This window comes from Bombus affinis, chromosome 8 (genome assembly GCF_024516045.1).
Source record: "Bombus affinis isolate iyBomAffi1 chromosome 8, iyBomAffi1.2, whole genome shotgun sequence".
Taxonomy (NCBI): domain Eukaryota; kingdom Metazoa; phylum Arthropoda; class Insecta; order Hymenoptera; family Apidae; genus Bombus; species Bombus affinis.
In genome coordinates this window covers 6,470,198-6,496,264 of record NC_066351.1, presented here as the reverse complement: position 1 = coordinate 6,496,264, position 26,067 = coordinate 6,470,198, and the positions used below count along the sequence as shown (strand labels likewise).

Here is a 26,067-nt window from a genome sequence, read left to right as displayed (position 1 = left end):
GAACGATGAAGAGAATATCAAAATAATTGGTGCACGTTCGTGATTAATTACAGGCAACGAAATATTCCGATTAATATAGTAATATCTGTACCTATCAAAGTTTCGTAACATGTATGAAAGATATGAATTTCATGAGATATTGTTCAATTTTAACCGGCTTGCTCGATAATTCCCTATAAGCATTTCTTTATGGCGAATATTCTCGATAACATTAGCGAACATGTGGTTGATTTTAATCCTTCTGACAGTGTTTGCTTATTGTTTGTCAGAAAGCCGAGTTTTCTTCTCTTTGTAGGTTTTTAACACTCCATGCTATCCTCTTCTTTCAATGACATTTTTGTGATTTACACTTTCGAAAATTTAAAACATATTCAGACTTACTTGGCGATATTCCTATTTATCTATATAATTTTTTAAGTAATTATCAAGAGGTTTTTTCTAACAGCAAATTCTAAAAGCTAAAAGTAAGGAGAGAATAGCATTCTAAAAAATTGGAACGTCTCTTTTTGTTTGAAATACCTTCCAGAAACAAATTGTAATTTATTACTTGTGTCGCATTTTTATATAAAAATGAATGTGCTGTTAATTTTGTAAATATGTAACACCAGCGTGTTTTAATTGGGGTTCCACAAACTTTGTCGGGTTTGAATTGGATGTCAGTAATTAAGGTCTAAAAAAGTGTAAGTTATAAAGTGACGATACAATAAATCACCTGTATTACCCATAATTATTAACAACCAATTATTATGCCGTCACTTATTGCTTTCACTTTTCTTAAACCTTAATTACGGCCGACCGGTTTCTTTCGATCTTAACCACCGACATCTCATTTATTTAAACGAAATTCTATCAAACTCCGACTAAAACATACTGTAATTAATATTACATATTTATCAAATTACTATACGTGATATCGGTACCAGTCACATAAAAAGTAAATTACTTCGAAGCTTCCTTACACTATGTCATAAATAACTTACCCCCAATTACCCCTTTTTTAAACTCTCGAGGAAATAAAAACACTTAAAAATTTCCCTTCCTAAACTTCCTAATAGTCACACAAAAAGATGATTTCTCCTGTACGCTGGTTACTTACTTCGTTATACTTCGAACCACCCCGTCTTCCCTCCAATTACAGAACTTTCATCCGCGAAACTTCATCCTGGATGTTGCTCGTCGAATTTACCGCGACAAGCGCAAAAAAGCAGACGTAGCACCGTGATCGGCGTACGCGTCGAAAGTTATCCGTATATTGACGCTGCTTATAGGATGTCGCAGAGTTGACGCATGATAATTAGCCATGCTGATTAGTCGTCGACGCGCGTACCTACAGACGCACGACGGGATAAAATGTCACAAGGCGGACATCGGACAACGTCCTACCATGTCAGCATTAATTGCGCGTTCTATGATTCGACATGCCTTTGACGTTGCGTTTCGGTTATCGTCCTGTCGGTTGTATTTCCTTTCGTCGTTCTCGTCCTTTTTTTTCTTTTCTTTTTTTTTCGGCGTCGCTGATAAAATTCGTTGCGTGGCATAGGGGTGTCGATTAATCCTTTTTCTTTCCTTTTTTCGACGTTGCTAACAGAATTCGTGGCATAGTATGCAGGGGCGTCGATTATTTCTTCCTTTTTTTCGCCTTTTTACGGAATTGCTGGCAGGGTTCACGACGTGGTATAAGGATGTCTCTCCCCCCTCTTTTTTTCTTTTTTCCAGGATTGTTAGCAGAATTCATGATGGTGGTATAGAGATGTCGATTACTTCCTTTTCTTTTTTCTTTCGAGATTACAGACAGAGATGACGGAGTTTATGATATGATAGAATGATGCCGATTATTTCTTTTTACCTTTCGCTTTTTTTCGCAAACGCTGACAAAGTTCATGATGTGGTATCAGTGATCAGGTATCGTTTTGCTTTTTTTTTCACTTTTTTCTGGGATTGTTAGCAGAGTCCACGACGGTGATGTCGATTACTTCTTCGTCCAAGTCCCAGTTTCTTCTTTTTTCCGGGATTACTGACAGAGTTCACGATGTGGTTGTACGAGTGTCGATTTTTTTTCTTTTCCGTTCTTTTTTTTTAACGTTGCTAGCAAAGTTCATGATGCGGTATAAAACGATCACATATCTTTTTGTTTTTTAACTTCATTGTTTACAGTCGTTTACATTGTTTTCATCGTTTTCAATGTTACTGATTGGAGGATGATCCTGAGATTTTACTGTCCTATAGAAATGTCGATTATTTCTTTTCCTTTCCTTCTATCTTTTTCTTTCCTTTCTTTTTTCTTTTGAGGTTGCTGACATAGTTTATGACGCGATATAGTGACGATTACTTTTCTTTCGTTTACTTCTCCTCTCCTTTCTTTTTATTTCTTCTTCCTTACGCTTCTCTTTCTCTGGATTAACGATAGAGTTTGTAAAATACTATAGAAATGTGATCTTCTCGGCACTATTAGCAGAATTCATGATATCTTTTCGATTATATCTTCTTTCGCCCTTTTTTCTTTATCATGCCGCTGCATACAGAATATGTGATGTGATATAAAGGTGTAGGAAGTGTGTCGGTGCTGGAAGGAGGTGGACCAAGGGAACATAACGTTCGCTCGATTCACTCGTCGCGTCCGCTTTTATTTCGACACAGTTTCACGCGGCATGCGCACGCCAAGAGACCGGCAAATGAGCGGCGTTCGTTAAATTTTAATGAAGTCCCTGCACGCCGAAGCTGAATTGTTTGTCGGTTACAGGTAAATCAGATTTCGCTGGAGTTCGACGGCGGCATAGCGCGCCGCTGAAAATAATTAGAGGATCCCGGGATTGTGTATAACTTTTTTTTTAGTTTTTCCTTCTTTCACTGTGCTGGAACAGAGTTAAGAAGCGGTATACGAGAGATTCCATCGTTGACTCGGCCGTTCACGTGAAATTACATCTTTTCATAAGCAGCTGATGTCTCATCTCATAATGATGTTCATAGCGAAACTACGTAATTTTATTAAAAGGCGGAAAAATGTAGAGATACTGTACGAAATTGTAAATGAACTCGACATATTTACAAACTAGATCATTTTACACGATGCAGGCAGCGTTACTAGACAGAAACTTTGTAAATCGTAAATTACCAAAATTAATAAATATCGACTGAGGAAACACTAATTGAAAAATTCAATTGATTAAGAACGTCATAACGAGGTTAAATTCATTTTTGATGAAATGAAGTCACGTTCGATGTAGTTTGCAGAAAGATCGAAAGACCAAAACAGGAGTTTTCTAATTATTCTAATTAATGTATTTAGCAAATCAGTCCCTGGCGCTTGTGGGTTTAATTGCAACACGAAACACGAATTCATTACATTAATGAATATTAAGCTAACAGAAAATATAAAGCTGTAGCGTTGCATCGACTGTAGAGAAATATACGTAATTTATTTCGTTTCCACACTTTGTGCACGCAAGCTTTAATATTCGACGTTAATATTGACATTACAACATTTAATGCTATTTAATATCGTCGCATTTAGATATACTTTTAAGCGTTACCGTAAAGTACATTTCTCGCTTGAAAACGCCGTACTACCGAAATGTTAATAATTCACAAGCTTATATTTATTATTACGCGCATACATATACATAGAATATAAGATAAACTTATTCCACTACAAATCTCTATTTAAATTTCATTAATTCGGTTATGTGCATAAAAACGTGAAACTTTACCAAGCAATTACCAAATTAATTAATAAGAAACCTCAACAAACTCATCGCACAAAAGTAATCCCAAAAACTCGATGTACCTCGATGCTCTTTTAATTGATCCAATTACAATCGCGAACATTTTTGCCATGTGCATATGTGTGGATCATTAACGAATAGAAAACGCTTCACAAACGGTTCATACGAGCCAGGATATCCTAACATCGATAACTCCGTTAACTATCGAGAGTTCTCTGGCGGATCATCGTATTTAATGAAAAGCCACGGACAAACGATCCTGCGAGTGCTCGTAATCAAACGATTCCCATTGAAACAGGACACGTGTAAATTAATCACCGTATCGCGCGCACGTGCACACAGCTGCGCATCCTTTACTCGCTATTTTCACCCATTTGCTCAAAAAAATAAGAAATAAAATATAAAAAGAAAAAAGAAGGACAAGATGAAGAAAGGATATATTCCAGATCATTCGGTCGACTTGTTTTCCCAGCAGTTCGCGAGAAGCGAGTCAGCTAACGCGTCGTTACTCCAATTTTCCGAGTTAAGGCGAAAGGGAGAGGGCAGAAGCAAAAAAAAGGGCAAAGAACGCGCAGTAACGAGCCTCCATTTTGTGTTGATGGCTGCATTAGGCGCATTTTCAATAGAGAGCCTCGTTGTTTTACCATAACCATTGTTTGTTCGAGCCTGGCTCTTTCTAACGGAAGGAAGAAGGAAGTTGGCCGAAGATGGAGAATTCGATGGAAGAGAGAGAAAGAAAAGTGGAACGTGGTGTTGCGAAGCGAAAGTGTACTGCAACGCCCCTTCCGTTAACGTCGGCGGCGTATTAGCACCAGGAATGCAAATAATTGTTCGGTGCAGTGTATACAGGGTGGCGAAAGCAACCCTGGAATGTAAATAGAGCTGACTTGAGAGTGGCCTCACCGAAACCGGGGCTTTCCACCTCTGCTCGTCGATGTATTGACCTCTCCTGGCTATGTGAATGTGTGTGCGAAGATTTCAACGTTTTAGCTCGTCTGTGAGAAAATATGTGTAAATATGGATGTATGTGTGCAGCGAGGTATGGGCGAGGGTAGCATCCCCTGTCAGTTTGCTCGGCATTCGTAGAACGACTCATGGAAGAGTTTCTGCTGAATCAACTGAATCCCGGCGATGGTTTGACTTTCATTAAGCCGCCGGCTAATTCGCGACGATTTTCAAGACAGTTTTTCTTCTTTTCTATTTAATTGGATAGGATATTGAACTTAGATAGATTGATGAATCGCTTTAAGATAATATTAAATGTTCTTGATTTTTCTACAGTCAAAAATAGTGTATAGATCTTTTTTTAGCGCAACCGTTTTAGTTCTTTTTCTTGTTTATATAAAAATTGAAAGTTATTTCGTCATCTTCGTACTGTCTTAGGTTTGTAAAACGTCTGACAAAATTTTTGAGATACTTGTCAATGCGTCTACTTCGTCACGTGATGATTTCTTGAAGCTACGATGAAGAAATCTTCTTTTATCAATGAAAATCTATATCTTCTGATATTTTTATAAAAAGACATGGTGTATTGACGTTCAATGCCAGTTATCCCAAAAACAAATACATCCATTTATCGTTTAGTTAATTGACATATTATATTGTATTACATCGAAGAACTATATATATTTAACGACACTTACGAAAATAAATACAACAACAGTTTTCCAGACGTATTAACTTCAGCAAGAAAACCACCGTACAATCCACTTTACCGTCTTCTCTTTCTGTTTCATAAAAAAAAAGACAAATATTTTCAGCATCCCAACTTTATCCTAAGTTGCTCAACTCGCGACCCGCGAAATTAATCGTAACTTCAGCGCAATTAAATCAACGTCCCCGGCCATGGTCCGGAAGAGACCAAAACTCGGTGCTCCTCCCGCAACAAAAAGCCGCGTGGCATTCAACCAGACTGTCACGGCGAATATCACCGCGAAACTGGAGACGATTTTACTGAGCGTAGGTACATTCGGAGTTGGAAGGAAGGAACTGCAAGTCCGCGGGTGGCAAGAGACTTCTTGCGCTCGTCTGAAAGCAACGCAACGAGAGGAAGGTTCGGCACCAAGGGCAATAAAGTATCGCATCTGGTCGCGCGACACGATTAATCGCCACTACGCCGCCAAGAATTAATTGCCGACACTACGATAATTTATCGTGGCTTGGTTCGCGGTGATATTTCACCAGCTGAATACTTTTCATGGTTTCCGCTCGCGAACGATAACCCACGATAACCCTGTTTTCCCGTAGTGAAAATCACGTCCAGAGGAAATCACAAACGAATCAACGTCCTTCTGTTTTTCAAGCATCTTTTAGACGGAAAAACGAGCAGAGGAACGGCACGTGATCAAGGGACGATGCTGTTTTCTGTTGCTCGTCGTTTCCTCGCATGGTTTTATTTGTACACACGTGCTCGTAATCACCAAACATTTCTTTATTTTGAGAAAAATAATTACTAGGACGTAGATACGACTTTCTGAATTGATATTTTGCTGTTTACTCGGTGGAATTAAAGTATACACAATCTTATGCTATGAAATGACTGTGCTGATACAGTTGCTGTGAATAATTATAGACTCAAATACATTTTCGATATTATTTCTTTAATATCTGCAAGAGACATGACTGGATGTATAATATGCCTGGATATGTTAAGTGAAATTGTTTTTGTAAAGCATAGATAGAACGTTATAGAATATGAGGAAATGTTACATGGCGAACTACTGTCTTTTATAACCGAAATAAAAGACAAAAGGACAATGTTTCGTCAAGACAATGCTTCCATTCATACAACCGTCACTACAAAAAAAGTGGTTCCAGTATTTCGGAATACAATTATTACTATGGCTAGCATTGACCTCACCTGATCAAAAATCTGCAGGGAATTCTAGCTAGAAAAGTCTATGATCAGAAGAATCCACCTTTAGGAAATATCGTTGAACTTAAAAAAAGAATAAAATCTGCATGGACGAAAAACTTAGTATCATGGACGTAAAACTTAGTGAATAAAAACGTAACAAAACTAACGTTGAATTAATATTTTTTCACAGGCGAAAACACAATTTTAAGGAACATTTCATTTTGTCTAGACTTAATAAGAAAAAGATAAGAAAAGAAGAGATAAAAATAAGAAAACTTTGATTGTTGTATTCTATTATAGTATAGTATTATATAAACAGTTTGGTCAATTTTTGCTTCAATATTATGAAGAATCTAAAAATGGGGTTAAGTTCATATTTATTCACGATAGTATATCTATACATACAATAAAACAGTGATATGTCTGTACATTGAGTAAAAAGTAAATAAAACAATCATCCAGGAACAGCTCGTAAGCTATGAAGTCGAAAAAACTAATTTTTGGAATATTTTTATCTGCGTTTGTTTGTTTGTATGTTTGTACTCGCATCACGTAAAAACTACTGAACAGGTTTGAATGGTGTCCGGGAAAGAAAACAGGCTATGTTTCATCTCGATCCGTTTTGCAGAAGCTGATAAATAGTCATAGCATCTGAATTGCATGCGCCCTCCTGTTTGGTAAAAGACAAACAACGATGACTATCGTTTACGTCGTATTTTCTCTGAAATCGAACCTTTTTATAATTTGATATTTTATTATTATTTATTATTCGTTAGCTTTTACTACGAGGAATAACCAAACTGTTAATACAAAAGATACGCAGGTATTTCATTCATAAAAATTCATTTGCTCATAGATTGTTCCATATATTAGTATACCATAAAGTTAGCATTTACGCGACAGTTTAGGATAATACGAGTGTCTGCTTTAATATTTGTTATATAATTAGATCTATCAGAAATAACGAAGCAGACATTTTTTTATTAGGAATTTTATCGTATTTATAAATTAATTCCCAATAAGACATTGCCTCATCAATACAGTGTTTATATATGTTTTATTGCCGGTACAATTGCGTACCAATACTTTCTATAGCCATCGTAAATCAATAGGATGTGCATACCTTCCCAGCTATGAAACAGTACACGCGGGATTCACACGGTCGTCGCTGTGAACTTATCATCTGGCGATTTAATCATGCCGCCGCAAGGTCTCTACGATTAGAGATAAGAGGGTGCAAGGTATGATAGGAAGAAGCTATTTATGCGTACGATGTCTCTATTGCTTAGGAACGCGGAATCTAATACGCGATTTCCGTGATTTGATTTGCGGTTTGGCCTTGGTTAATATGAGAGAGTTGATTAGGAGAATTGATAACCTTATGAGGTAAAATCAGATAATTGAAGTTTGAAAGATTGTAAGAGTAGGTTTATAGGTATATTATAATAGATTAGATTCTTTAAGATGAATATTTAGTAATAATATAGAAGAGGACATACCATATCGATTTAAATGATCCTCATCTATGTTTCCGAAGTCAATGTCCTAAGTAATTTCACTTATACTAATAGCTGACGCTTGGTTTTAATTCTCAAGAGATATTATTTTTAATAATAGTATAATTAATGATAGTATTACAAATATCTTTAATAGTGTTCATTTTTTAAACATTTCGCTAAATTCGGTTAGATTTGAATGAAATGATTATAACTTCTGTATATTCAATCTTATAATACATTATTACAGACGAATAATAATATATTTCATATATTTCTATCTGATATAACTTAGAAGATCCTTAAGCTGTAAGATCAACGTTTCTAAGAATAGCTTATGATTAACGTAACGTATAAAAAAGTTCTTGATAGAGGCGTGACATTTTTCCCAGTTTCGCGATTTTCCGTTCGCATATTCATTTACCTTGATACTTCTTGATTTAGACATTCATGAGTAGGAAAAGTTTGGATCTTAATTAAAACTTGGTAAACTCGGAGCTTCTTGCTGCTTTTTAATAGCCGTTGACATGTCAGAAACTTAGAAGACTGTCGATACTCAAACAAAACTTTGCAAAATCGATAACCGATGTCTCTAGAAGCTTATTTTTATCGTCTTTTACTGAAAACTTTAACGAAGGTAGGAGATGATATTTTTGACTGCACGAGTTTGTTAATCCGCGCGAATATAGATAAAATAAATTTTAAATATTCACGAGTGACGGTGCATATTTAGTCTATAAATATAAAATAAGGAGCGCACCTCATAACAAGCGCTATTAGTTACGTTGTTTGTCATGTAAACAGTGTACATTACAGCTAATTGCTTCACCTGTTACAATCTTCAGTGTATAATAATAAGTTGTAATTGTTATTAATATACTTGTTTCATGATGAAAAGATTCACAGAGAGATACGCTGATTAATGTAACATAGCGGTTTGTTCCTGTTAAATATCTTTTGAAATCTCAAATCATTATAAATTTCTATTTTCCTATTTTGATGTGCTTAGATTTAAACATCTTTGAAGATCTCTTAATTTTCATATTCGCGTTCTTTGATCTTTCTCGGTTCCCAAATTTTTTAATTTAAAAAATCTTCAAACTTTGAAATTTCTTATTTGTCGATATACTAAATTATCAAATTTTTAAGCTATTTCAAATATTCCAATTTCATCCTTCAAATTTCCTAATTTGAAAATTCTCAAATCTTCTAATTCTACATTCAATTTCTAACGTCCCAAACGTCTCAACTTCTATATTTTCACGCTCTGAAACTTTCAAAACTAAAATCTTCAGAATCCAATATACAATAAAACACATATATAGTCGCTCGTTCCAAATTTCTGTTCATGGAATCAACAAACTCCGAATTGACGACGATTTCGTTTTATCTCTGATTACAGAAACTGCAAACGATTGGCGAGGATTTCTGCGGTCTGGACGTGAACACACCTTTGGGAGGCGAAGATCCGATGGAGGGAACCCCTGTGCTCACTTTCGATACACATCTGACGGCGGTCGCTGCTACCTCGACCGGCGACTACACGGTCGTCTTCGTGGGCACGAGCGAGGGTCACCTGAAGAAGGTCAGTGCACGATACTCTTTATCTCATCGATCGAAGAAGAGCAAGAGGCGCTCGAACGGTACCGGAGCTGTTTCATTAGGCCAACCTTGTACGTTCGTTATCTGCTCGCTGCATATTTTCCACAATCTAATTCTTCCATAATGACCCTCGACCGGCTCAGTATTTTTAACGCTCTTTGACCTTTCACCCTGGACAATGCGTCGATTCTTTACATTGAAGCCACTGCTCTCCGCGTCGTGTTCTATTTTTTTCCCCTTGTACGCTTGATGTTTCTACCGCGAGTGGCTCGTTTTATAAGCCCTTTTTAATACAGAGAATCGTTATAATGATACGAATATAGAAACGTGAAATACAATGAAAAAAAGGTGATGAGTGATTAAGAATTTTAAAATATCCATTTATGTCCTTGTAAATGGCAAGCAATATTTTTATATTGAAAGTTCTATTTCTTGTTCCATAATTTAATGGGAAATAAGTTTATACTAATCTCTCAATTTGTGTGCATTCTTTTATTGTCTTTTTTTTCTCTTTTCATTTTTCTTTAAGTCTGTAGTGAATTCCATAGATAATTATTCTAATTTGTGGAATCTTACTTGTTAGGTGATACCAACCTGTTTCAATATAGAGCACAATTAGTAACATAGACATCTGTCCACATACATTTATTCTACTTGCATCTTCGGAGTAATACGTAAAAAGTAAAAAATAGTACATGCAAGATTAATTATCGTACAATTTATGGCACGATACTTAAATGAAACTAAAAGTAATTCTATATTACGGAAAACGTATACGTTTATTTTATACATTTTCCTAATAAATAATTACTCGAGGATATTTATGTCTTGCATTTAACTATATTGCTCAATATTGAGAACGAGTTAATCAACCTACAGTAAAATTAGATAGAAGCTGTGCGTTAAAACAGAAACATCACAAACAGTCGCAAAATCTGACGACGTTCAAAAAATTTCATTTCATCCCGCAATATACGCCCTTCGTAGTAAAAAAGAATAATACGTTCCTCACTCAAAATTTTCGGATCCCCCGATCTACCATTTCTCTCACAAAAACTAATCAGAGTCAGAATGGAAGCAGCGAAGCAATAAAATCAGCGTTGTCCCGAGTTACGAGTGGTCGAACTCATTGGATTTCCATGCCGCCTCTTGCTCTCTTTCGGCGTAATAATTAATCCCGAATCGAGCTGACGGCAGTGGCGCCAGCAAAAGTAATCACAATAGATATTAATGCGAACGACAGAATCGAGGTTATAGTGAAATCCGCTTTCTACCCGCGTTCCATTAGCCTGCAGGTTAGCCATTACGGAATATCGTTGCTCGCGAAGCGTTAACGCTTAACGAACCTAATGGAGTCCCGTGGACCGGCTCGCGAACTTCAACAGCTCCGAAACTTCAGAATAGAAACTACACTAGCATATCCCGACCTAACTTACCTGATCGTTGCGCTTTCCTCGTTGCGTTTTCCTATTTTTATGAACGTAACTAAAGAAACGCAAACAAACGCAATGGAAATTTTTTTCGTTTATTAAAAATTGTAATTAGACCGCGGATTTCTACGTAAATTCATATTTTTGAGGGTACAGTTAGAAGCGTGGAATTTCTACTTCGGTAGAAAATTGGTTTACCTGTCAAGTATCGTAGAAAACATTATACGTCAGATATTTTATATATTGTTTCACATGATACGCATCCCGTGCAATTTTGCACTTTCAAATTTATTATAGATGAAATCCGCAGTCTACTTATAATAACTACCCCATTTTGGATATTTTATACACTTTTGTATGCCATCGTGTACATTCTTTTTAATCGTCGAATTAATTACGATTAAACCGCTGATCCTTATACATTTTTCTATCTCTATGAACATAAGTAATGGGATCTAAATTGAAATTTCATCCAATAAATATATATTCTCTAATAAATAAATATTGTACTGTGGATATTTTACATGTTTTTTGCATGAAAATCTTCAAATTTTTAATAAATATACAAAAAATCCACAGTTTATTCGCACGATTATTCGACCAAGAGATCGTGAATCAAACGCGTGTAACGCGAGCCGTGTAATTGGCTCTTGGGTGATACACCCGAAAAAGAAAAAAAGTACGTTGGAAAGAGGAAATTACGCGAGACGATCGCTGGAAAAATGATTCTGGAGTGTAGTTCGGATCGTTATCGCGGTGGATGCAGTTCCAGGAACGCGATATCTCGCGTTGGCCCTCTCGAATCTGTCGTGATTAATCACGATTATCCTGGCTAAATCCTCTCCGATTTCTTCCGGTTTCTCTAACTCGTTACGTTGCTCGCCGATGCTTTATTTTCAGAATTATGTTACACGATCTGGCTGGAAAACGTTGCAGCAGAAATGTGTAGCCAGAGTCAAAAGCTTTTTGGGCATAAAGTATGAGAGCTTTAGTGGGGTTTACTCTTAGCGTATCAAGCTGGAATAATCAGCGTTCTTTTCCAAGAGGGATCTTTAAGTTTGAACACGTTCCTCGAATTTGTATGTCTCGGTCTTGGACTCGTTTTAACTTACAAAAGGAGTTTCAATGCGTTTGCTCCTTCGACAGTGGTGGTGTAATTTTTTTGTCATTTATATTTCACAGTTATTACATATTTACACCAAAAAATTGTACATCTTGTAAATGTGTATGTTTATAGGAAAGATAATAAACCTGTTTGTTTTAGTCGTTGAAAGATAACAGAGAAAATTAAATTAGTTTCTGTATTAAATTTAAGTTTAGTATACGATCGAAATTTGAAATTACAAGAAGAATGATTATTCCATACATTCCTTAAATTTAACCCTTTGAGTGCTGAATACTCGCGGCCTATGCGGTCCGTACGGACCGATCGCTGTGGACGGAATACTTTTTCGTTAGACTGAACTCTGTTGATTGACTATTCAAAGCGCAAATCGTAATAAGTTATAGTAATTCTTTTGCACGAGATTAAATGATTCAAGAGCGTTATTTTTTAGTATTAATTATTTATTATAAACATTGAAATTTACAATAAACTAGGAAACTAAATTTAGTAAATATAACACAAGTTAATAATTGAGTTGTGTGCGAAAAATTTCAAAACAATTATCGATACATAATCCGACATCGCATTTTCTGCATTCCCTTATTTTTCACACAAACAACACATTTCCTTCTTGATAATTAGATGCGACTGTCCGCGAAACAGGTAGACAACTGTTATAACGAGGCATTATTGGCATTTGTTTACTGCCGTTACTAAGGAATGCATTTATATTTATCTCATACAAACGTAATAGTATTATTTCTGCATAGGTGTTCGGAAAAATTGACAAACCCATACATGCGTCGTTAGTCCATGCCGGGTACTTACAGAAAACGAATATATGTGTCCTTAGTCTACACCGATAGCTTTCGCCAGACGCGTATATGCGCCCATAACACTCAAAGGGTTAAAGAATATCTTAGCGAGAGAGAAACACGGTTGTTCGAAAAAGGCTCAAACAATCAAGGCAAACAATCTTTGGTACAAGTTACATTTTTCCATTTTTAACGATTCCTAGAAATCTTCACTAAAATTTCTGTTTCAAGCGTGTATATGTTTAAAAATAAATTTCTTCGCTTACTTATTATATACTGTACATATCAAATATAGTGTCTTGGAGTCACTGATAAATCCCAGTCTCGGTACGCCGAAGGAAATTCTTATCTTTATCAATCGTTTCGTAATCATAAACTTGTCTCTTACTAAAAAAAGGTTTAATCCTTACAAAGACATTATTTACACATCGTCAAACAAATCGTAATTGCAAACCATTAATTCCTTATACTCTATACCATTAAATTACAATTTTTACGGGACAAATAAATAAAGTTGTATATGTCCGGTAGGCAGATAGACAATTTAATAGGAATCTGTTTCAAAGTGATTTACAAAACGACGCGCAAAAACTCCTACGATCGATTACATCGGCAATATACGAGCTTTCAATATTTCTTTCCGATTCGACATGACGAACGAAGAGGAATTTAATTGTTTCAACTGTGTGTGCAAACAAGAGAGGCGCATCGCGCAACAACATCTCGTTGGATGATTGCAATAGGCGATTGCACCGAGAGTTACAGGCCAGTCGCTTAATGACGAGCGACTATGGTCACCCTTAGCGGCGTAAAGGTTAATCACGATCGCCGGGGCTAAATTCGCGCCGATTTGTTCCGCAATCTCGCGTCAGAACGTACGCTGTCCCGGCGTTAGATGATTCGAAACGGCGGGATGGAAAAGGAAACACGCTTGCAATGATCGCAAGATTATGGATCTGCCTGGTGGCGTTACCTCTCTTGGTATCGTTCCAGCACGTTGTATTTCTAGGAAAATCGCGCCGCGGATTCCTTCCAATTAATCACAATTACCGGCCGAAGCCTTCTTCAATTTGTTCTGCAATCTCCTCGCGTTGAACGGTTGATGATCGAGCTCTATGAGTTTCTGTTGGAAGATTCGATGATAACCACGTTGGATTACGCGTGTTTGTCCGCTTGTTTCGTCGGCGATTTAGCTTCGAATAAAATCCTCGGCTGTTTCTGATTAATTAAAGCTGTGACGATTGGCTGGTTTCGGTTAAATTATATTTGCAGAGAAATTTAGTAACATTGGATGCTTTAATTTTCATATGGCAACTTGTGAAATGTTTCGTTTAATGTGTTGAAATTTAGTGTTTCTTTCTAATCAATTAACATTGTGATGGTTAATTTTGATTAGATTATATTTGCTGAGAAGTTCAGTAACTTTGACTGTTTCATTTTCATATGGTAGGTTAGCAAACACTCAACCGAATGTATACAAGAGGATTTAAGAATTTAGCGTTAGTTTCTCATTAATTAACACTGCGATTATCAGTTTTGATTAGGTCATGTTTGCAGAGAAGTTCCGTAACCTCGAATAACTCAGCTTCAACTTGCAAAACATTCCACTGAATGTATAGGGGGCTTCAAAATTTCCTATTAGTATATATTAAAGTTTGACCGAAGAACTGATACAGATTGTATGTATATAATGTGTTAGATTATTATTCAATTATTATTAAATATATTATATTATTATATTTCAATGTAACTTACGCGCACACTACACGCAGAAGTTCGATCCAGATTTTATCCAGGAAGGTCTGTAGAACATAACTCACCCTGTAGATAGATCACGATCATTGAATCAATCATAAACCGATGTCGCTATTGCCTCATGACTTTTGGCGGTTACGTTCATTAACGCGTCCAAAAAAAATGCAAAACCGCGGCTGGAAAATCAAAGACGGCGCGCAAAGAAGCAAGAGCAAGAGAATTTATCCTGCAGAGGAGGCTTCAGGTCCCGGGGAAAATTTGCAAGTTAACGAAGTTTCGCGTGGACTCCGTCGTTATTCATCGTGATTAATTAAAGTCGCCTCTGGGTGGTGGCCGCGGATCGTCGGTCTTCGATTATAATTATCTGTGTGCAAACGTGAAAGTCAAATAGCCCCGCGAATGAGCGCAAATACCGTCGTGTAAATTCGTTGAAAGGAACACTCGCGGCTCCGTTGAGAATGCGCCACGTTAGACGGGGGTAGCCTCTTCTGGTCGACCGTCCCGGCGATTCGAGGCTATTAAAAATTTATCCACGGCCACGGCGAAATGTCTGATGCCAGGGTTAACCGATGTCTGAGGCGAGAGTATTAAATTTCGAGAGAGGGCCACGAGAGAAAGCGAGAGAGAGGCTAAGGAAACGCGAGTGATTCGAGGGTGGAAACGCTTTTCGGCGTCTCGCTTTTGATCCCTGGCCGTTGCTCCGCCTCACGCAATTAACTGCTAGCGGATTTGCCTCCCCTTTATGATAGCAAGGATATTCTGGAATTATTCCTTTGCTGTTTGAATAGCTGAGGACTTATTTTCTTGATTTCTTCAGTTCCCTTTTTCTTTCTTTTTGCACGTAGGTGCTTAATATTTTAATTATCTACGAGAAGCTAATTCGCTTTCTATATGAAATAACGATATTACAATATGAAAAACGTATTTTAGCGTAATTTAGCTCCTAATCATGGAATCACTGATAGTCTGTTGATTTTACTTTTTCCTATAATTAATTGTTACTTCGTCAATCATAATAAAGCTCGGGTTTTCTCATTGCATTTGCATGAAATATCAAACGAAAATTGGTGCCAGTTATTAAATACACAGAACGCGGCGGCAAGAAATGATTTTCGTATCGTTTAAGGGGGCAATTATGTTGCAATTCGATCGTCGAAGACCCGTTCTCCTCCGATGCCAAGTAAAATTGCAATAAACATTCTAATTAGGACGCTCTTATGCCCGCGACTAGCGAGTACTATATCATACCATGCTATTATCGAAACAAATAAGTTTGACCTAATTAGACTAATTCAGCGTGTATTAAAGGGAAACTCGATATAAAGATGTCGCGTAATTTTCTTCTTCTTCTCCCTTCCCGCCCTTTTTTTTTGTGTGTCTCAACAGTGGTTGCTGCTTCTTAATATAAATTCCACGGGGACCGAAGGGAACTTTTTTAATTAGATTTTCATTCTCCACGGAAACTTTCCTACTTATTACTTTATCGCGCAACGACAGCATTTTACTCGAACGTTTCGCCGTCGTTAATATAAATAACATCTCCTGTAACTTTGTAATTGATAAGACCATTCGAACAAGCAGATCCTCTAATTAATTCGAGCACGAAGAAAATGGAACAAGTTGAAAGACGATGATAAAGGCCCCGCGAATGAAGAAAGACGAGAAAAGGACGACGGATATTTTGTACGCGTGGCCGTGATAAAATACCGAGAACAAAGAAGTAAAGTAAACGAGAAAAGAAAGAGCAGGAGGTAAAGACGGTTGAAAGAATAAAAAAAAAAAAAAATAGTACGGAACGACGGAGAAAATAATGCACGGAACAAAGCGAATAAGAAACAGGAAGGAAATGCGGGCTAAGAACAAATTGCTGAAAGAATAAAGAAGTAAGCAACAGAGAAACAACTTAAGAAACAAAATTCCCTGTTGAAATTGGTGCACGTGAATATGAAGGCTAGTAAAATGAATTTATGACGACGTTAAGCTTTCTAATCTCTAAGGGAAAGGGGATCGTTAAAGATATTACAGGTTACTTGAAAACAGGTTGATTTAGTGTACACGTTAACATGAACATAGAAACTGATAAAAATGGTTAGTCATCCAACACATATGTTTATGTAAAATATTTTCATTGCTTTGTGACGTTTATAAATACTATAAGATGAAAAATAAAAACGCAACATCTGCGTTAAAGACATTACTCAGGTAATTAAATAGTAGTAAAGGTTTCACGAGATTTGAAAAAGTAATTGTTCTAGAATTTAGAAGAAAACAAAAGACTCATTCGATCATAACTATTCTCCTATCACCACTAGCGATTGCAAAAAAAAAGGTTGCAATCCTCGATTCATTAGTACATAAATTGCATATCTACACTGAGCCTATCACAACCACCAAACTACCTAACCAATCAGAGTGTGCGCAAAAATTCGTCGATGTGGCGAGTAATTCAGCTCTAACGTTGCCAAACCGCGTTCAATTAACGCGAATCCGTTCTGTTTCATCGCGAACGTATATTTCGTTTAAACGCGTCTCTTTCAACTCGCGAAATTCGTGTTTTTCGTGGTGCGCAGCGATTCTCAGTTCGAACGTATCGAATTTATCGTTGGATTTACGGACTCGATTTTTAAGTAATCTTAGAAAGATTGTTCTTTTGTAAATTTAGAGGTGGATTTCCGCGAGGTGCGATTTTAACGTTGCTCTCGGTTGATCCTGTTCGAGCACGCTCCGTGATAGCGACCGTTTAAAACGGATGTTTATTGTAACGGATGCCCGTTAGTATTATGGCACAACTGGTAGCCGCTTATCGGCGGCGGCGAGAGTGGCAAATTGCTCCTCGATGAATATTTCAACGATATTTACAGCGTAAATGATCAGGCGTAATTCGGTTCTCGGCCGAATTTCGATTACCAGCATGATCCTGATAGTTCTCCTGTCGACGTGCAACGTTTCCTTAAAAGGAGACGCTTGGATAAGAGCGTTTTGAGCATACTTGCTGAGTATAATGGTTAACCCTTTCAGCGTTGAGATGTCTGATGACTCGCGTTTATTATATGTTACTTTGCTTATCCATTAGTAAATTGTGACTTTTTATGGAAATTTATGCCTTTATGAACGTGAGTGAAGAGATAGAGTTTAAATAGAAATTTATTTAATCTATTGGAAAGTATATAAAAATATAAAACTATATAGAATTATGTAAAAGTTACATCTACCTTACATACTTTGTATATTTTTGTGCATTATATGTATTTTGTACATTTTTGTATCTTGAAATTTTGCATAAATGCATGAAAGTCTGCAGTACAGTTATTAGGATGAAATACACGTTGGGTTGAATAATTTTGTAGTTTCGATAGAAAATTAATCAATCGTGTTTCTGCTTCAGATTACTAGAAAATTATACTGCGAAAATCTGTAATTTCTTTTATTTACGTAATCTGTCGTTAATAAAAATAGGAAATTATATTGTTACGCATGAAGGATTAGTAATTTTTCTAAATACACGATACATTACAAGATACATTATATTAATAGCGGAAAGAAGATACATTTTTTAAAATTATTAGATAGGGGGTGTGTAAATTGGCACTTTTTAAGTGTACTATTACATTTAGGAGAAGACATGTATTTTAGAGCCGAAATTTTAGAAACAGAGCTTCCAATGGTAGAATACTTTATTGGTAAATTACATGAACGAAATTCTGGTTGGCTATAAACATAGGTTCACTATCTTCTTGATCATGTTACGGGACAAACACGTGACGAAGTTACATTATCTCTCGACGCGGTATCGTCTATCTCGTTATAGTTTCCTAACCCGTTGAAGCCTCGTCGCGAACTAGCGCATCGATATCGTAACCCATATCGATATTGCTCTTCCTGATTGTATCGTCGCCTTCGATGCAACCCAGTCGTGGACACTTCGACGAATATAGATTTCCCAGTTCGTCCTTCGAGAAACATTGAACGCGTACTGTACAGTTAATTTACATGACAAACACAGCTGATAGCGTTGTCAGTATCCGCCTTAATTTAAATATACCCAGTCCCTTGTTGCAGTATCTATAGAATAGGAATTGCTGATTTTCTTATCTAAAGATTTTTCTTATATCTTCTCTTGTTACAATGAACTCTGCGTGATCCTTATAAATTTGAAAACTTTAATTACAATGCATATTCAAGCGTAATATGTGAATTTTGATAAAACTTCATGGATTCATAATATAATCAAAAATATTAAATATGTATTTCTTTTTATCAGCAGTAATAGATGCACATTTACGGGCTAAAATTATTTTTCATCCATCTTTAGACTACTTTTAGTTGCGAAATTCTGGAGTCGAGCAGATCTATTTTTTCGAAACATTAGATCATTTCATAAATAATTTTCGTATGACTATATAGAAATAATAATTATTTGTTGGCATTTGATGAATTCTTCCACACTTTCTTTTTTTACAATTCTTTATCTTTCTACATCAAGTTTCCTGCTCCAACTTCATAAAATTTCAACAGTAACAGTTTCCATTGTTCTCGACTTAACTCTCACAAAAGCCGCGTTATTTGTGAGATAACTCCATACCTTGAAAGCTAGTAAATCTCTAAAGCCTGGGAAAGCTTCTCTATTTTCTTCAAACTTAAGGCAATTTGTGATAATAGAAAAAAAAAAAAAAAAAAAAGAAAAAACGCGATAGAGTCGAAAATGATCGAAAGAATGGATCAAAATTAAACCATTCACTGGAATGAAATCTATCTTATTCGACTTCCAAATCTCATCAAATTCTCCATTACCTACGAGTTACATAAAATTCTTCCAGCCATTTACCAAAGTATCGTCTAAACCACGCTACATGTCCACCAAGATACGTTCGTTCGATCGGAGTTAACTTAATTCAATATTTCCTGGCTACCTTTCAGCAGGCTTTAACTACCAGTTGATTTACTCGCGGAGCGCCGTGGACCAAAACGACGCTCGAGCAGCGACCGGTTCTCGCGGCCGGATCGCACGACAATCAAAGAAATAAACGGAAGGGGCTTTGCGGCCGAACGTTGCCCGCGGACGTTTAAATACCTCCAGGATAACCTTTCGCCGCGACCTCGGGTCTAAGCTACGGCCGCGTACGCGTGCAACGGGCCCGATCATTAATTAATACCTTCCGGGACGGGGCGAGTCATGAATCAACGCGGTTCAGACGGCGAGGCGTACCATTCGGCGGCGTCTTCTCTTTGGCTGTTTCTCGACTTTTCTCTGCTTTTCGATCGGCGATGATAAACAATCCATCGCGGTACACTTATCAATCAGCCGGAGGCGTTATCCTGGTCAGTTAATGCGCTGGATTGAGTCGAAGAATGGACGACCTTGAAATTAAGGGTGAAGAGCGAGGTGACGGAGATAATTTTCTTGAGAAGTCGATGTCAGATATGAATGGATAGAGATGTAAGGCACTGTTCGTTGATTAGGATTCTGATTTTTTGCATTTGCAATACTTCTCTGCTTTTATTTATTCTCTTGAAGAAGGGGAATTTTGCTCGTGTGATTTATTAATAAAGAAACGAACGAACTTTTCGTCAAAGTATTTGATTCTCGAAGAGCGTGGGAATTTGATGTTTCGAATGAGTCGTCTTTTAATATTTTTATAATCAGGAAACTAAAAGTTAACGGAGATAAATCCAATTTAGATTGGCTTTAACCGTTGCGAGTGTAAGCTTATTATAATGATACTCGCTTAAACGACGCGTTAAGAAGACGCGTTAACAAATTGACAGATCAACGAGTTAACATTTTTTCATCGCAATAGAAAGTCTTCTACCCTCCTACTCTTCTTCTAAAAATCTTAACATCTAAACATCGTCCCGTATCATAAATTTATCATGTTTCATATAATACGTGATAGCCCGTTTAATCTGATATACAGGTTAAAATTTCTAGTTCTAAATACAAAAATACCAATTCATAGAAGCCCAAACATTGGCAAATCTATGTATGCAGAATAGAACGAAAAATTCATGTAATAACATCTAAAGAAACAAAGCAGGAAGAGATACAATTCGGGGAGAAACATTGAGAGGGCGGTAGAGAGTTTAGTTAGTCGCTATAATCCTATTGAATTAAGGATGCGCAAGGCAGTTTCCGTCGTACGTCTATCGCGATCACCTAATTGCCGGCGCGTCTTCCGTCGATCTCTTAATTAATGCGCGTCTTATAGTCGATCCCCGGGCGGTTTGCGGCGCTCGACAAAGAGCAAATCGGTCGATCGATCTATCGATTCGCCGGGCGGCAAACCGCGGACCTTCGTTAACGGGGATAATTAAGCGGCACGCTGTGTGTACGCACGTGCGTTTCGATATCGAACAATGCGAGATTCCGCGACCGGATTGAACCGCCTGCTGCAGACGGGATCCACGCGAGAAAGAGGAAAGATATAGGGACAAACGTACGAAGAGAGAGAGAGAGAGAGAGAGAGAGAGAGAGAGAGAGAGAAATTCGACGAGCCGTAGTTGATACGCGGCACAAAGGCAGCCGGGAATGGGCTTCGTGTTTCCGGAAATGGAAACAGGGGGACGCCTGTAACTCCTGCCTCCCCTTTCACCCTGTTTGAGAAGGGACTGATAAATTTGGACGAAAAAGAGACGGAAACTAACGGTGAATGTGATGGTTCACGGTGTCTTGTGTTGATATATCCGTTTTGGGGATGAAAGTGGCAAGAAGAAAGGTGAATATGGAAATTTGTCGGGGAAATTATTATTATAGGGGATGATTAATTGGGTGGAGATTTCTACCGCCTGACAAAACCACGCTGACATGGAAATAATTCGAATAAAAAATTAAATTACTCGATGGAGATTGTATCGTATGTTTTCGTGTGCAGCAGCGTTTCGAGAATTAGCTTCGAGAATATCTTGTATTCGTTTAAAATGACGCGCATTGAAGCAACGAGGAGATTGGTGGATACAATGTATAGAGATTAAGCAGAGAATCGTTCATACAAAGATTAATTAATAGCCATATTTTGCAGAGAAAAAGATTTGTATAAAAGAGATACAATTGTGATAGGATGTACCGACTATATAACGAGAAGAAATGTTACGATAATAATTTAAGAATAAAACGTTAAATTATGGAAAGGATGAAAGAAGATATTCTGGTGAATCTAAGAATAAAGAGTAGATGATGGTAAACACTTTGTTTATACATCTGCTTATTTCTAATAAAATAAGAAACAGTAATTACCTTTGTGAGTAATAGTGATCGAATAGTAATCGAAAGGATCAAAGAAGATTAATATTCCGATCGGTAAATTCACAAATATTTCGGTGGAGGGGCGCGAAGCCAAGCGAGATGAAATATTCGGCACGTTTCTCTTTGTTTCTCTTATTACCATAAACTTATATAGAATCAAAGCTGAAAGTTCACTTGAAAATCCCGCGGAGTCTCTCGACTTCCGTGCGGCGGGAAAGTGTTTGTTTTCGCGGTTGGTTCGTGCTCGAACTTTTTCCTGTCGGCGTAGAAGGAACGGCAAAGGGAGAAACTGGCGTCGCGGCAAAGTTGAACGCCGACCCTTATGAATTTTATGGAAATAAAGATTCTATTCTTAACGAGGTCCGCTGGAAGTCGAGCGTGCGCGACTGAATATTTCATCGTTCCGCGTGACTGTATAAAAGTTCACGAGATGGAATGTACCTACTCCCAAAGATTGAAGCAAGCTGAACAAATAAAACGGCAGAGGAATCTCTCTATTGCGTATGAAACAAAGAAAACGCCGAGTCAAACTGTAAACTTTAACCCCTCCTATTTCACATTTGGTATATCCATCATACTGATTTACGCTTGTTAACTTCAACGACACCTTATAGGTTGTCTAGATTTCATGTCTGTCGGTATATTCATGCGGAACGAACGTCGCTTATGAATAGGTTATCAGTTATATTTATAAATTAATTTTACTGGTTTTTTATTCTAAAATCAATTTTATTAATTCTTTATTTCAAAGTTAATTTTATTAATTCGTTTCGTGAATAGGATATATTTATACATCCTTAAAAATGATCAATTTGTAATACCTTATTCACATGTACAGTTAAATAAAAATGTTAGGACAATTTTTATATTTACTTCAAATTGGAAATGTTAATATATATATATATATTTTTTAAGATATTATTGTACATTTTAAATCATTATCTTCTACAAATTTAAAATTCTAATCGGTCATTTGAAGAGCTCATAACAAAAAGGACTGTCGTCCATTCCTATCTGTTTGTAAAAACAAAAGAATATTCTAATATCTTTAATTTCTGTCCAGGACACTCCAACTTTTTTCAAACAAAATATTCATCATATAACACAAGCGCTATAAATGTATTTATAATTATATCATAGAAGAACTCTATTCGATTGAATGAAGTTGTAGAATCATATACATTTTTATATCAGCAAGATGTTGTATATATTTCTTCCACATTCACTAATTACACCAAAGTATCCGAAACACGCGCCCTTTTCATTCCCCCATATTTATATTTGATATTTTCGTGACATGCTTCACGGCGTGAGAATAAAGTAAAACTTGTGTTTCGTTAAAATATCCACGAGATGGAAATGATGCAGGGCGGTAACGGTGAATTAATCCGTCTAGCGTTAGGCCGAAAATCGACAGGAATGGCGTGTGTGCGCATCGTGGATTAATTCATGCGTCCATCAAACGAGGGGCGATGCACAGGGATTACGATTAATAATCACGACGGAGCTGATCTCGTGTCGATCGCTATTAATAATTGTTTGGCCGATGATCGATCTACGGAAAAGAAGGAGCGCGTTTCGAGGGAACGATATTCGATCAATCCGATTGCTCTTCAATTAGGACGATCCATCGAATACTGATAAACGTTTTGGGGCTTGATACATCATGCCCAACGATGATAATAATAACGAGCACGTTATATAACGGTCATCGTATTATCGGCGTCGCAAAAATGAGAGAAGATCGCGTCGCGCTATTAGCAACGCATCGATAGTGGGACTAATCCCAATGGTAACAGTAATAATCCAATGAAATTGATTATCGAATACCGATGTCCGACTGAATGTATGTGTGTGTGCGTGTGCGAGTGTGTGCGTATGTGTGCGTGTATGTGCGTGTATGAATGTGTGTGTGTGTGAGAGAGAGAGAGAGAGGAAGAGAGAGCATTTACTGTGAGCGCTTTGTTGCTATTAATGCAAGGCTTTCGCGAAACTGGCATAGAGAGAATATGTATGTATTAGCGGGTTATTATAGTTACCGGTTAAAATGATTATAGAAAATTGATGATTAATTTGCGGCCGATGGTTCGTTTCGATATTAGGATTCCCAGGGATTATTGGTTTGCTGGATTTAATAGGCTTTCTAACGGAATAAAGTCTTTGCTTCAGTTTCTGGTAATGTAAAAGAAGTAATAGAACTGTCTGGCTGTTTATCTCAGGGTAATAAGTCGATTACTGTACACCTCGGAAACCTTTCAGAATGGTCTCTAAAGTTCCTCTCTCTCTCTCTCTCTCTTTCTCTTTCGGTATTGCTTTATGTTACAGTTCTGGCTCCAACTTTGTTTCAGAAGAAAATTTACTTTCGTATTAATAAAATTTAAAATTGTAGTATTGTAGTATTGGCGTTTCTGTACATTAATATTGTGTATATTCTATGGAAAGTGGATGTCGTGATATCGATACATATGAACTCATTAAAAAATCTGAGAGTGATTTGTTGAGAGATTACGACAGTAGATACTTACTGCCTATTGGATGAATTATTGGTTCCTAGTTAGATATCTATAGCTTTATCCGTTAAATTACTTTTTCTTAAATCAAATTTCCAATCACCAGACTTCCCATTGACCAGACTATATTTCAAAGAAATAAATCCGAGAATTTACTTTTCACAAACGTTACTCCTTACTGTTCGAATTCACGCTGTTTAATTAATTTTCTTCTTTGCGTTTCAATAAAGGAGACAACTGACAAAAGATGGTAGCGGATTTCCTAGAATCGTAATTTTTCCGTAGAGGGATATTTACTATGCAATCTTCCGACCTAGTTTCAGGCTAATATTTGAAGTACGTTGAGTCCAGCTCGGTGTATTTAAATGTTCAACAGAAACGGAATACGACTGAGGGGAAACTATCCCGATCGAATATGCCTGGTCATCGATTCCATCCCCCTTCCTCTTTCTCTCTCTCTGAACCCATAGGAAGGATTAAAAAAGATTACAGGGCGACGCTTTATATTAAAACGAAGCAAAGTAGAATCGAAGAATGAAGAATTGAATGTAACGTCACTGTCCAATCCCTAGATTTAGCTATCCCACAATGTCCTCTTTGGTTTCCATCGAGCGCACCGATTTTCTTACTCCTTCTTGCCGTGAGTTTCTAGGTCTTCACCGTTTCGCTTTCAACTGAAAAGCTTCATTGTTCCTTCGAGTAACCTCTTTCATTCATACTTAGCCGCGTGGTCACCGCCTCGATCGATACCAATTCCATCAACGTCGCGTAATCGTACGCTAAGAACATTCTAATCCTCGTTAATTAATTGCGAGCACAGCTGGTAAACGTTTCGACGAACGATTATCGCAATAGAATCACAACCGTGAGTTTCGCTTGAATCGAATTTAATAGATAGATTTAATTCCATTTTATGGTCGAAATTCAATATTGAATTTTACTTAATCCTTTCATAAATAGTAGAAATTATCTTTCATTAAACTTTATGTTTTATTATCATTCGATTAAAGTCGCGTGTACGCGTAGCGTAAAAATATATTTCTATTTTTGAAACGCGTTACCACATATTCGAACAATCATGGAAGATGAAACACCAATTTATTGACTATTCATTGAACAAAATATGTCTAATCGTGCAATAGGAACTGCAATATTCACCAGTGGTATTTATAAGGAAATTCTGATTGCAAAAAGGAAGAGGATAAAGATTAGTAGGTTATAAAAATTACTAAATTGCCAATTTCTTGCACATATTAACTTCTTCAAAAGTAGAAATCTTCTACATTTTTTCTACTTCTACTTCTTCTACTTTTTTTACCTGTCGTTCCATTTTTGTTAAGAACCCTGTATCGCGCACGTATGATACTTGTATCGCATTTACATTTGCAGGGACCTGCAACGTAACTCACGTTGGCGTATTTTTATTAATTTCTAATTGCGTTATTACAGAAATATGCGTTACGCGCAACTTCTTTTCTCTTCAAGCTCACATTTCCTCATCTCTGCATATCTTACAAACAAAGGAAAAAGACAGT

The 26,067-nt window shown here is 36.9% G+C and overlaps 1 protein-coding gene across 3 annotated transcripts in view; it reads left to right on the top strand.

Moving 5' to 3' along the window:
• The window catches only part of LOC126919828 (plexin-A4), a 422,360-nt gene that overhangs the window by 308,510 nt on the left and 87,783 nt on the right, over positions 1-26,067 (top strand). For all 3 annotated transcript variants that reach the window (XM_050729445.1, XM_050729446.1, XM_050729444.1), the window contains one exon: positions 9,478-9,660. In XM_050729445.1, the coding sequence (XP_050585402.1) occupies positions 9,478-9,660 (183 nt within the window). The remainder of the gene's footprint in view (positions 1-9,477; positions 9,661-26,067) is intronic.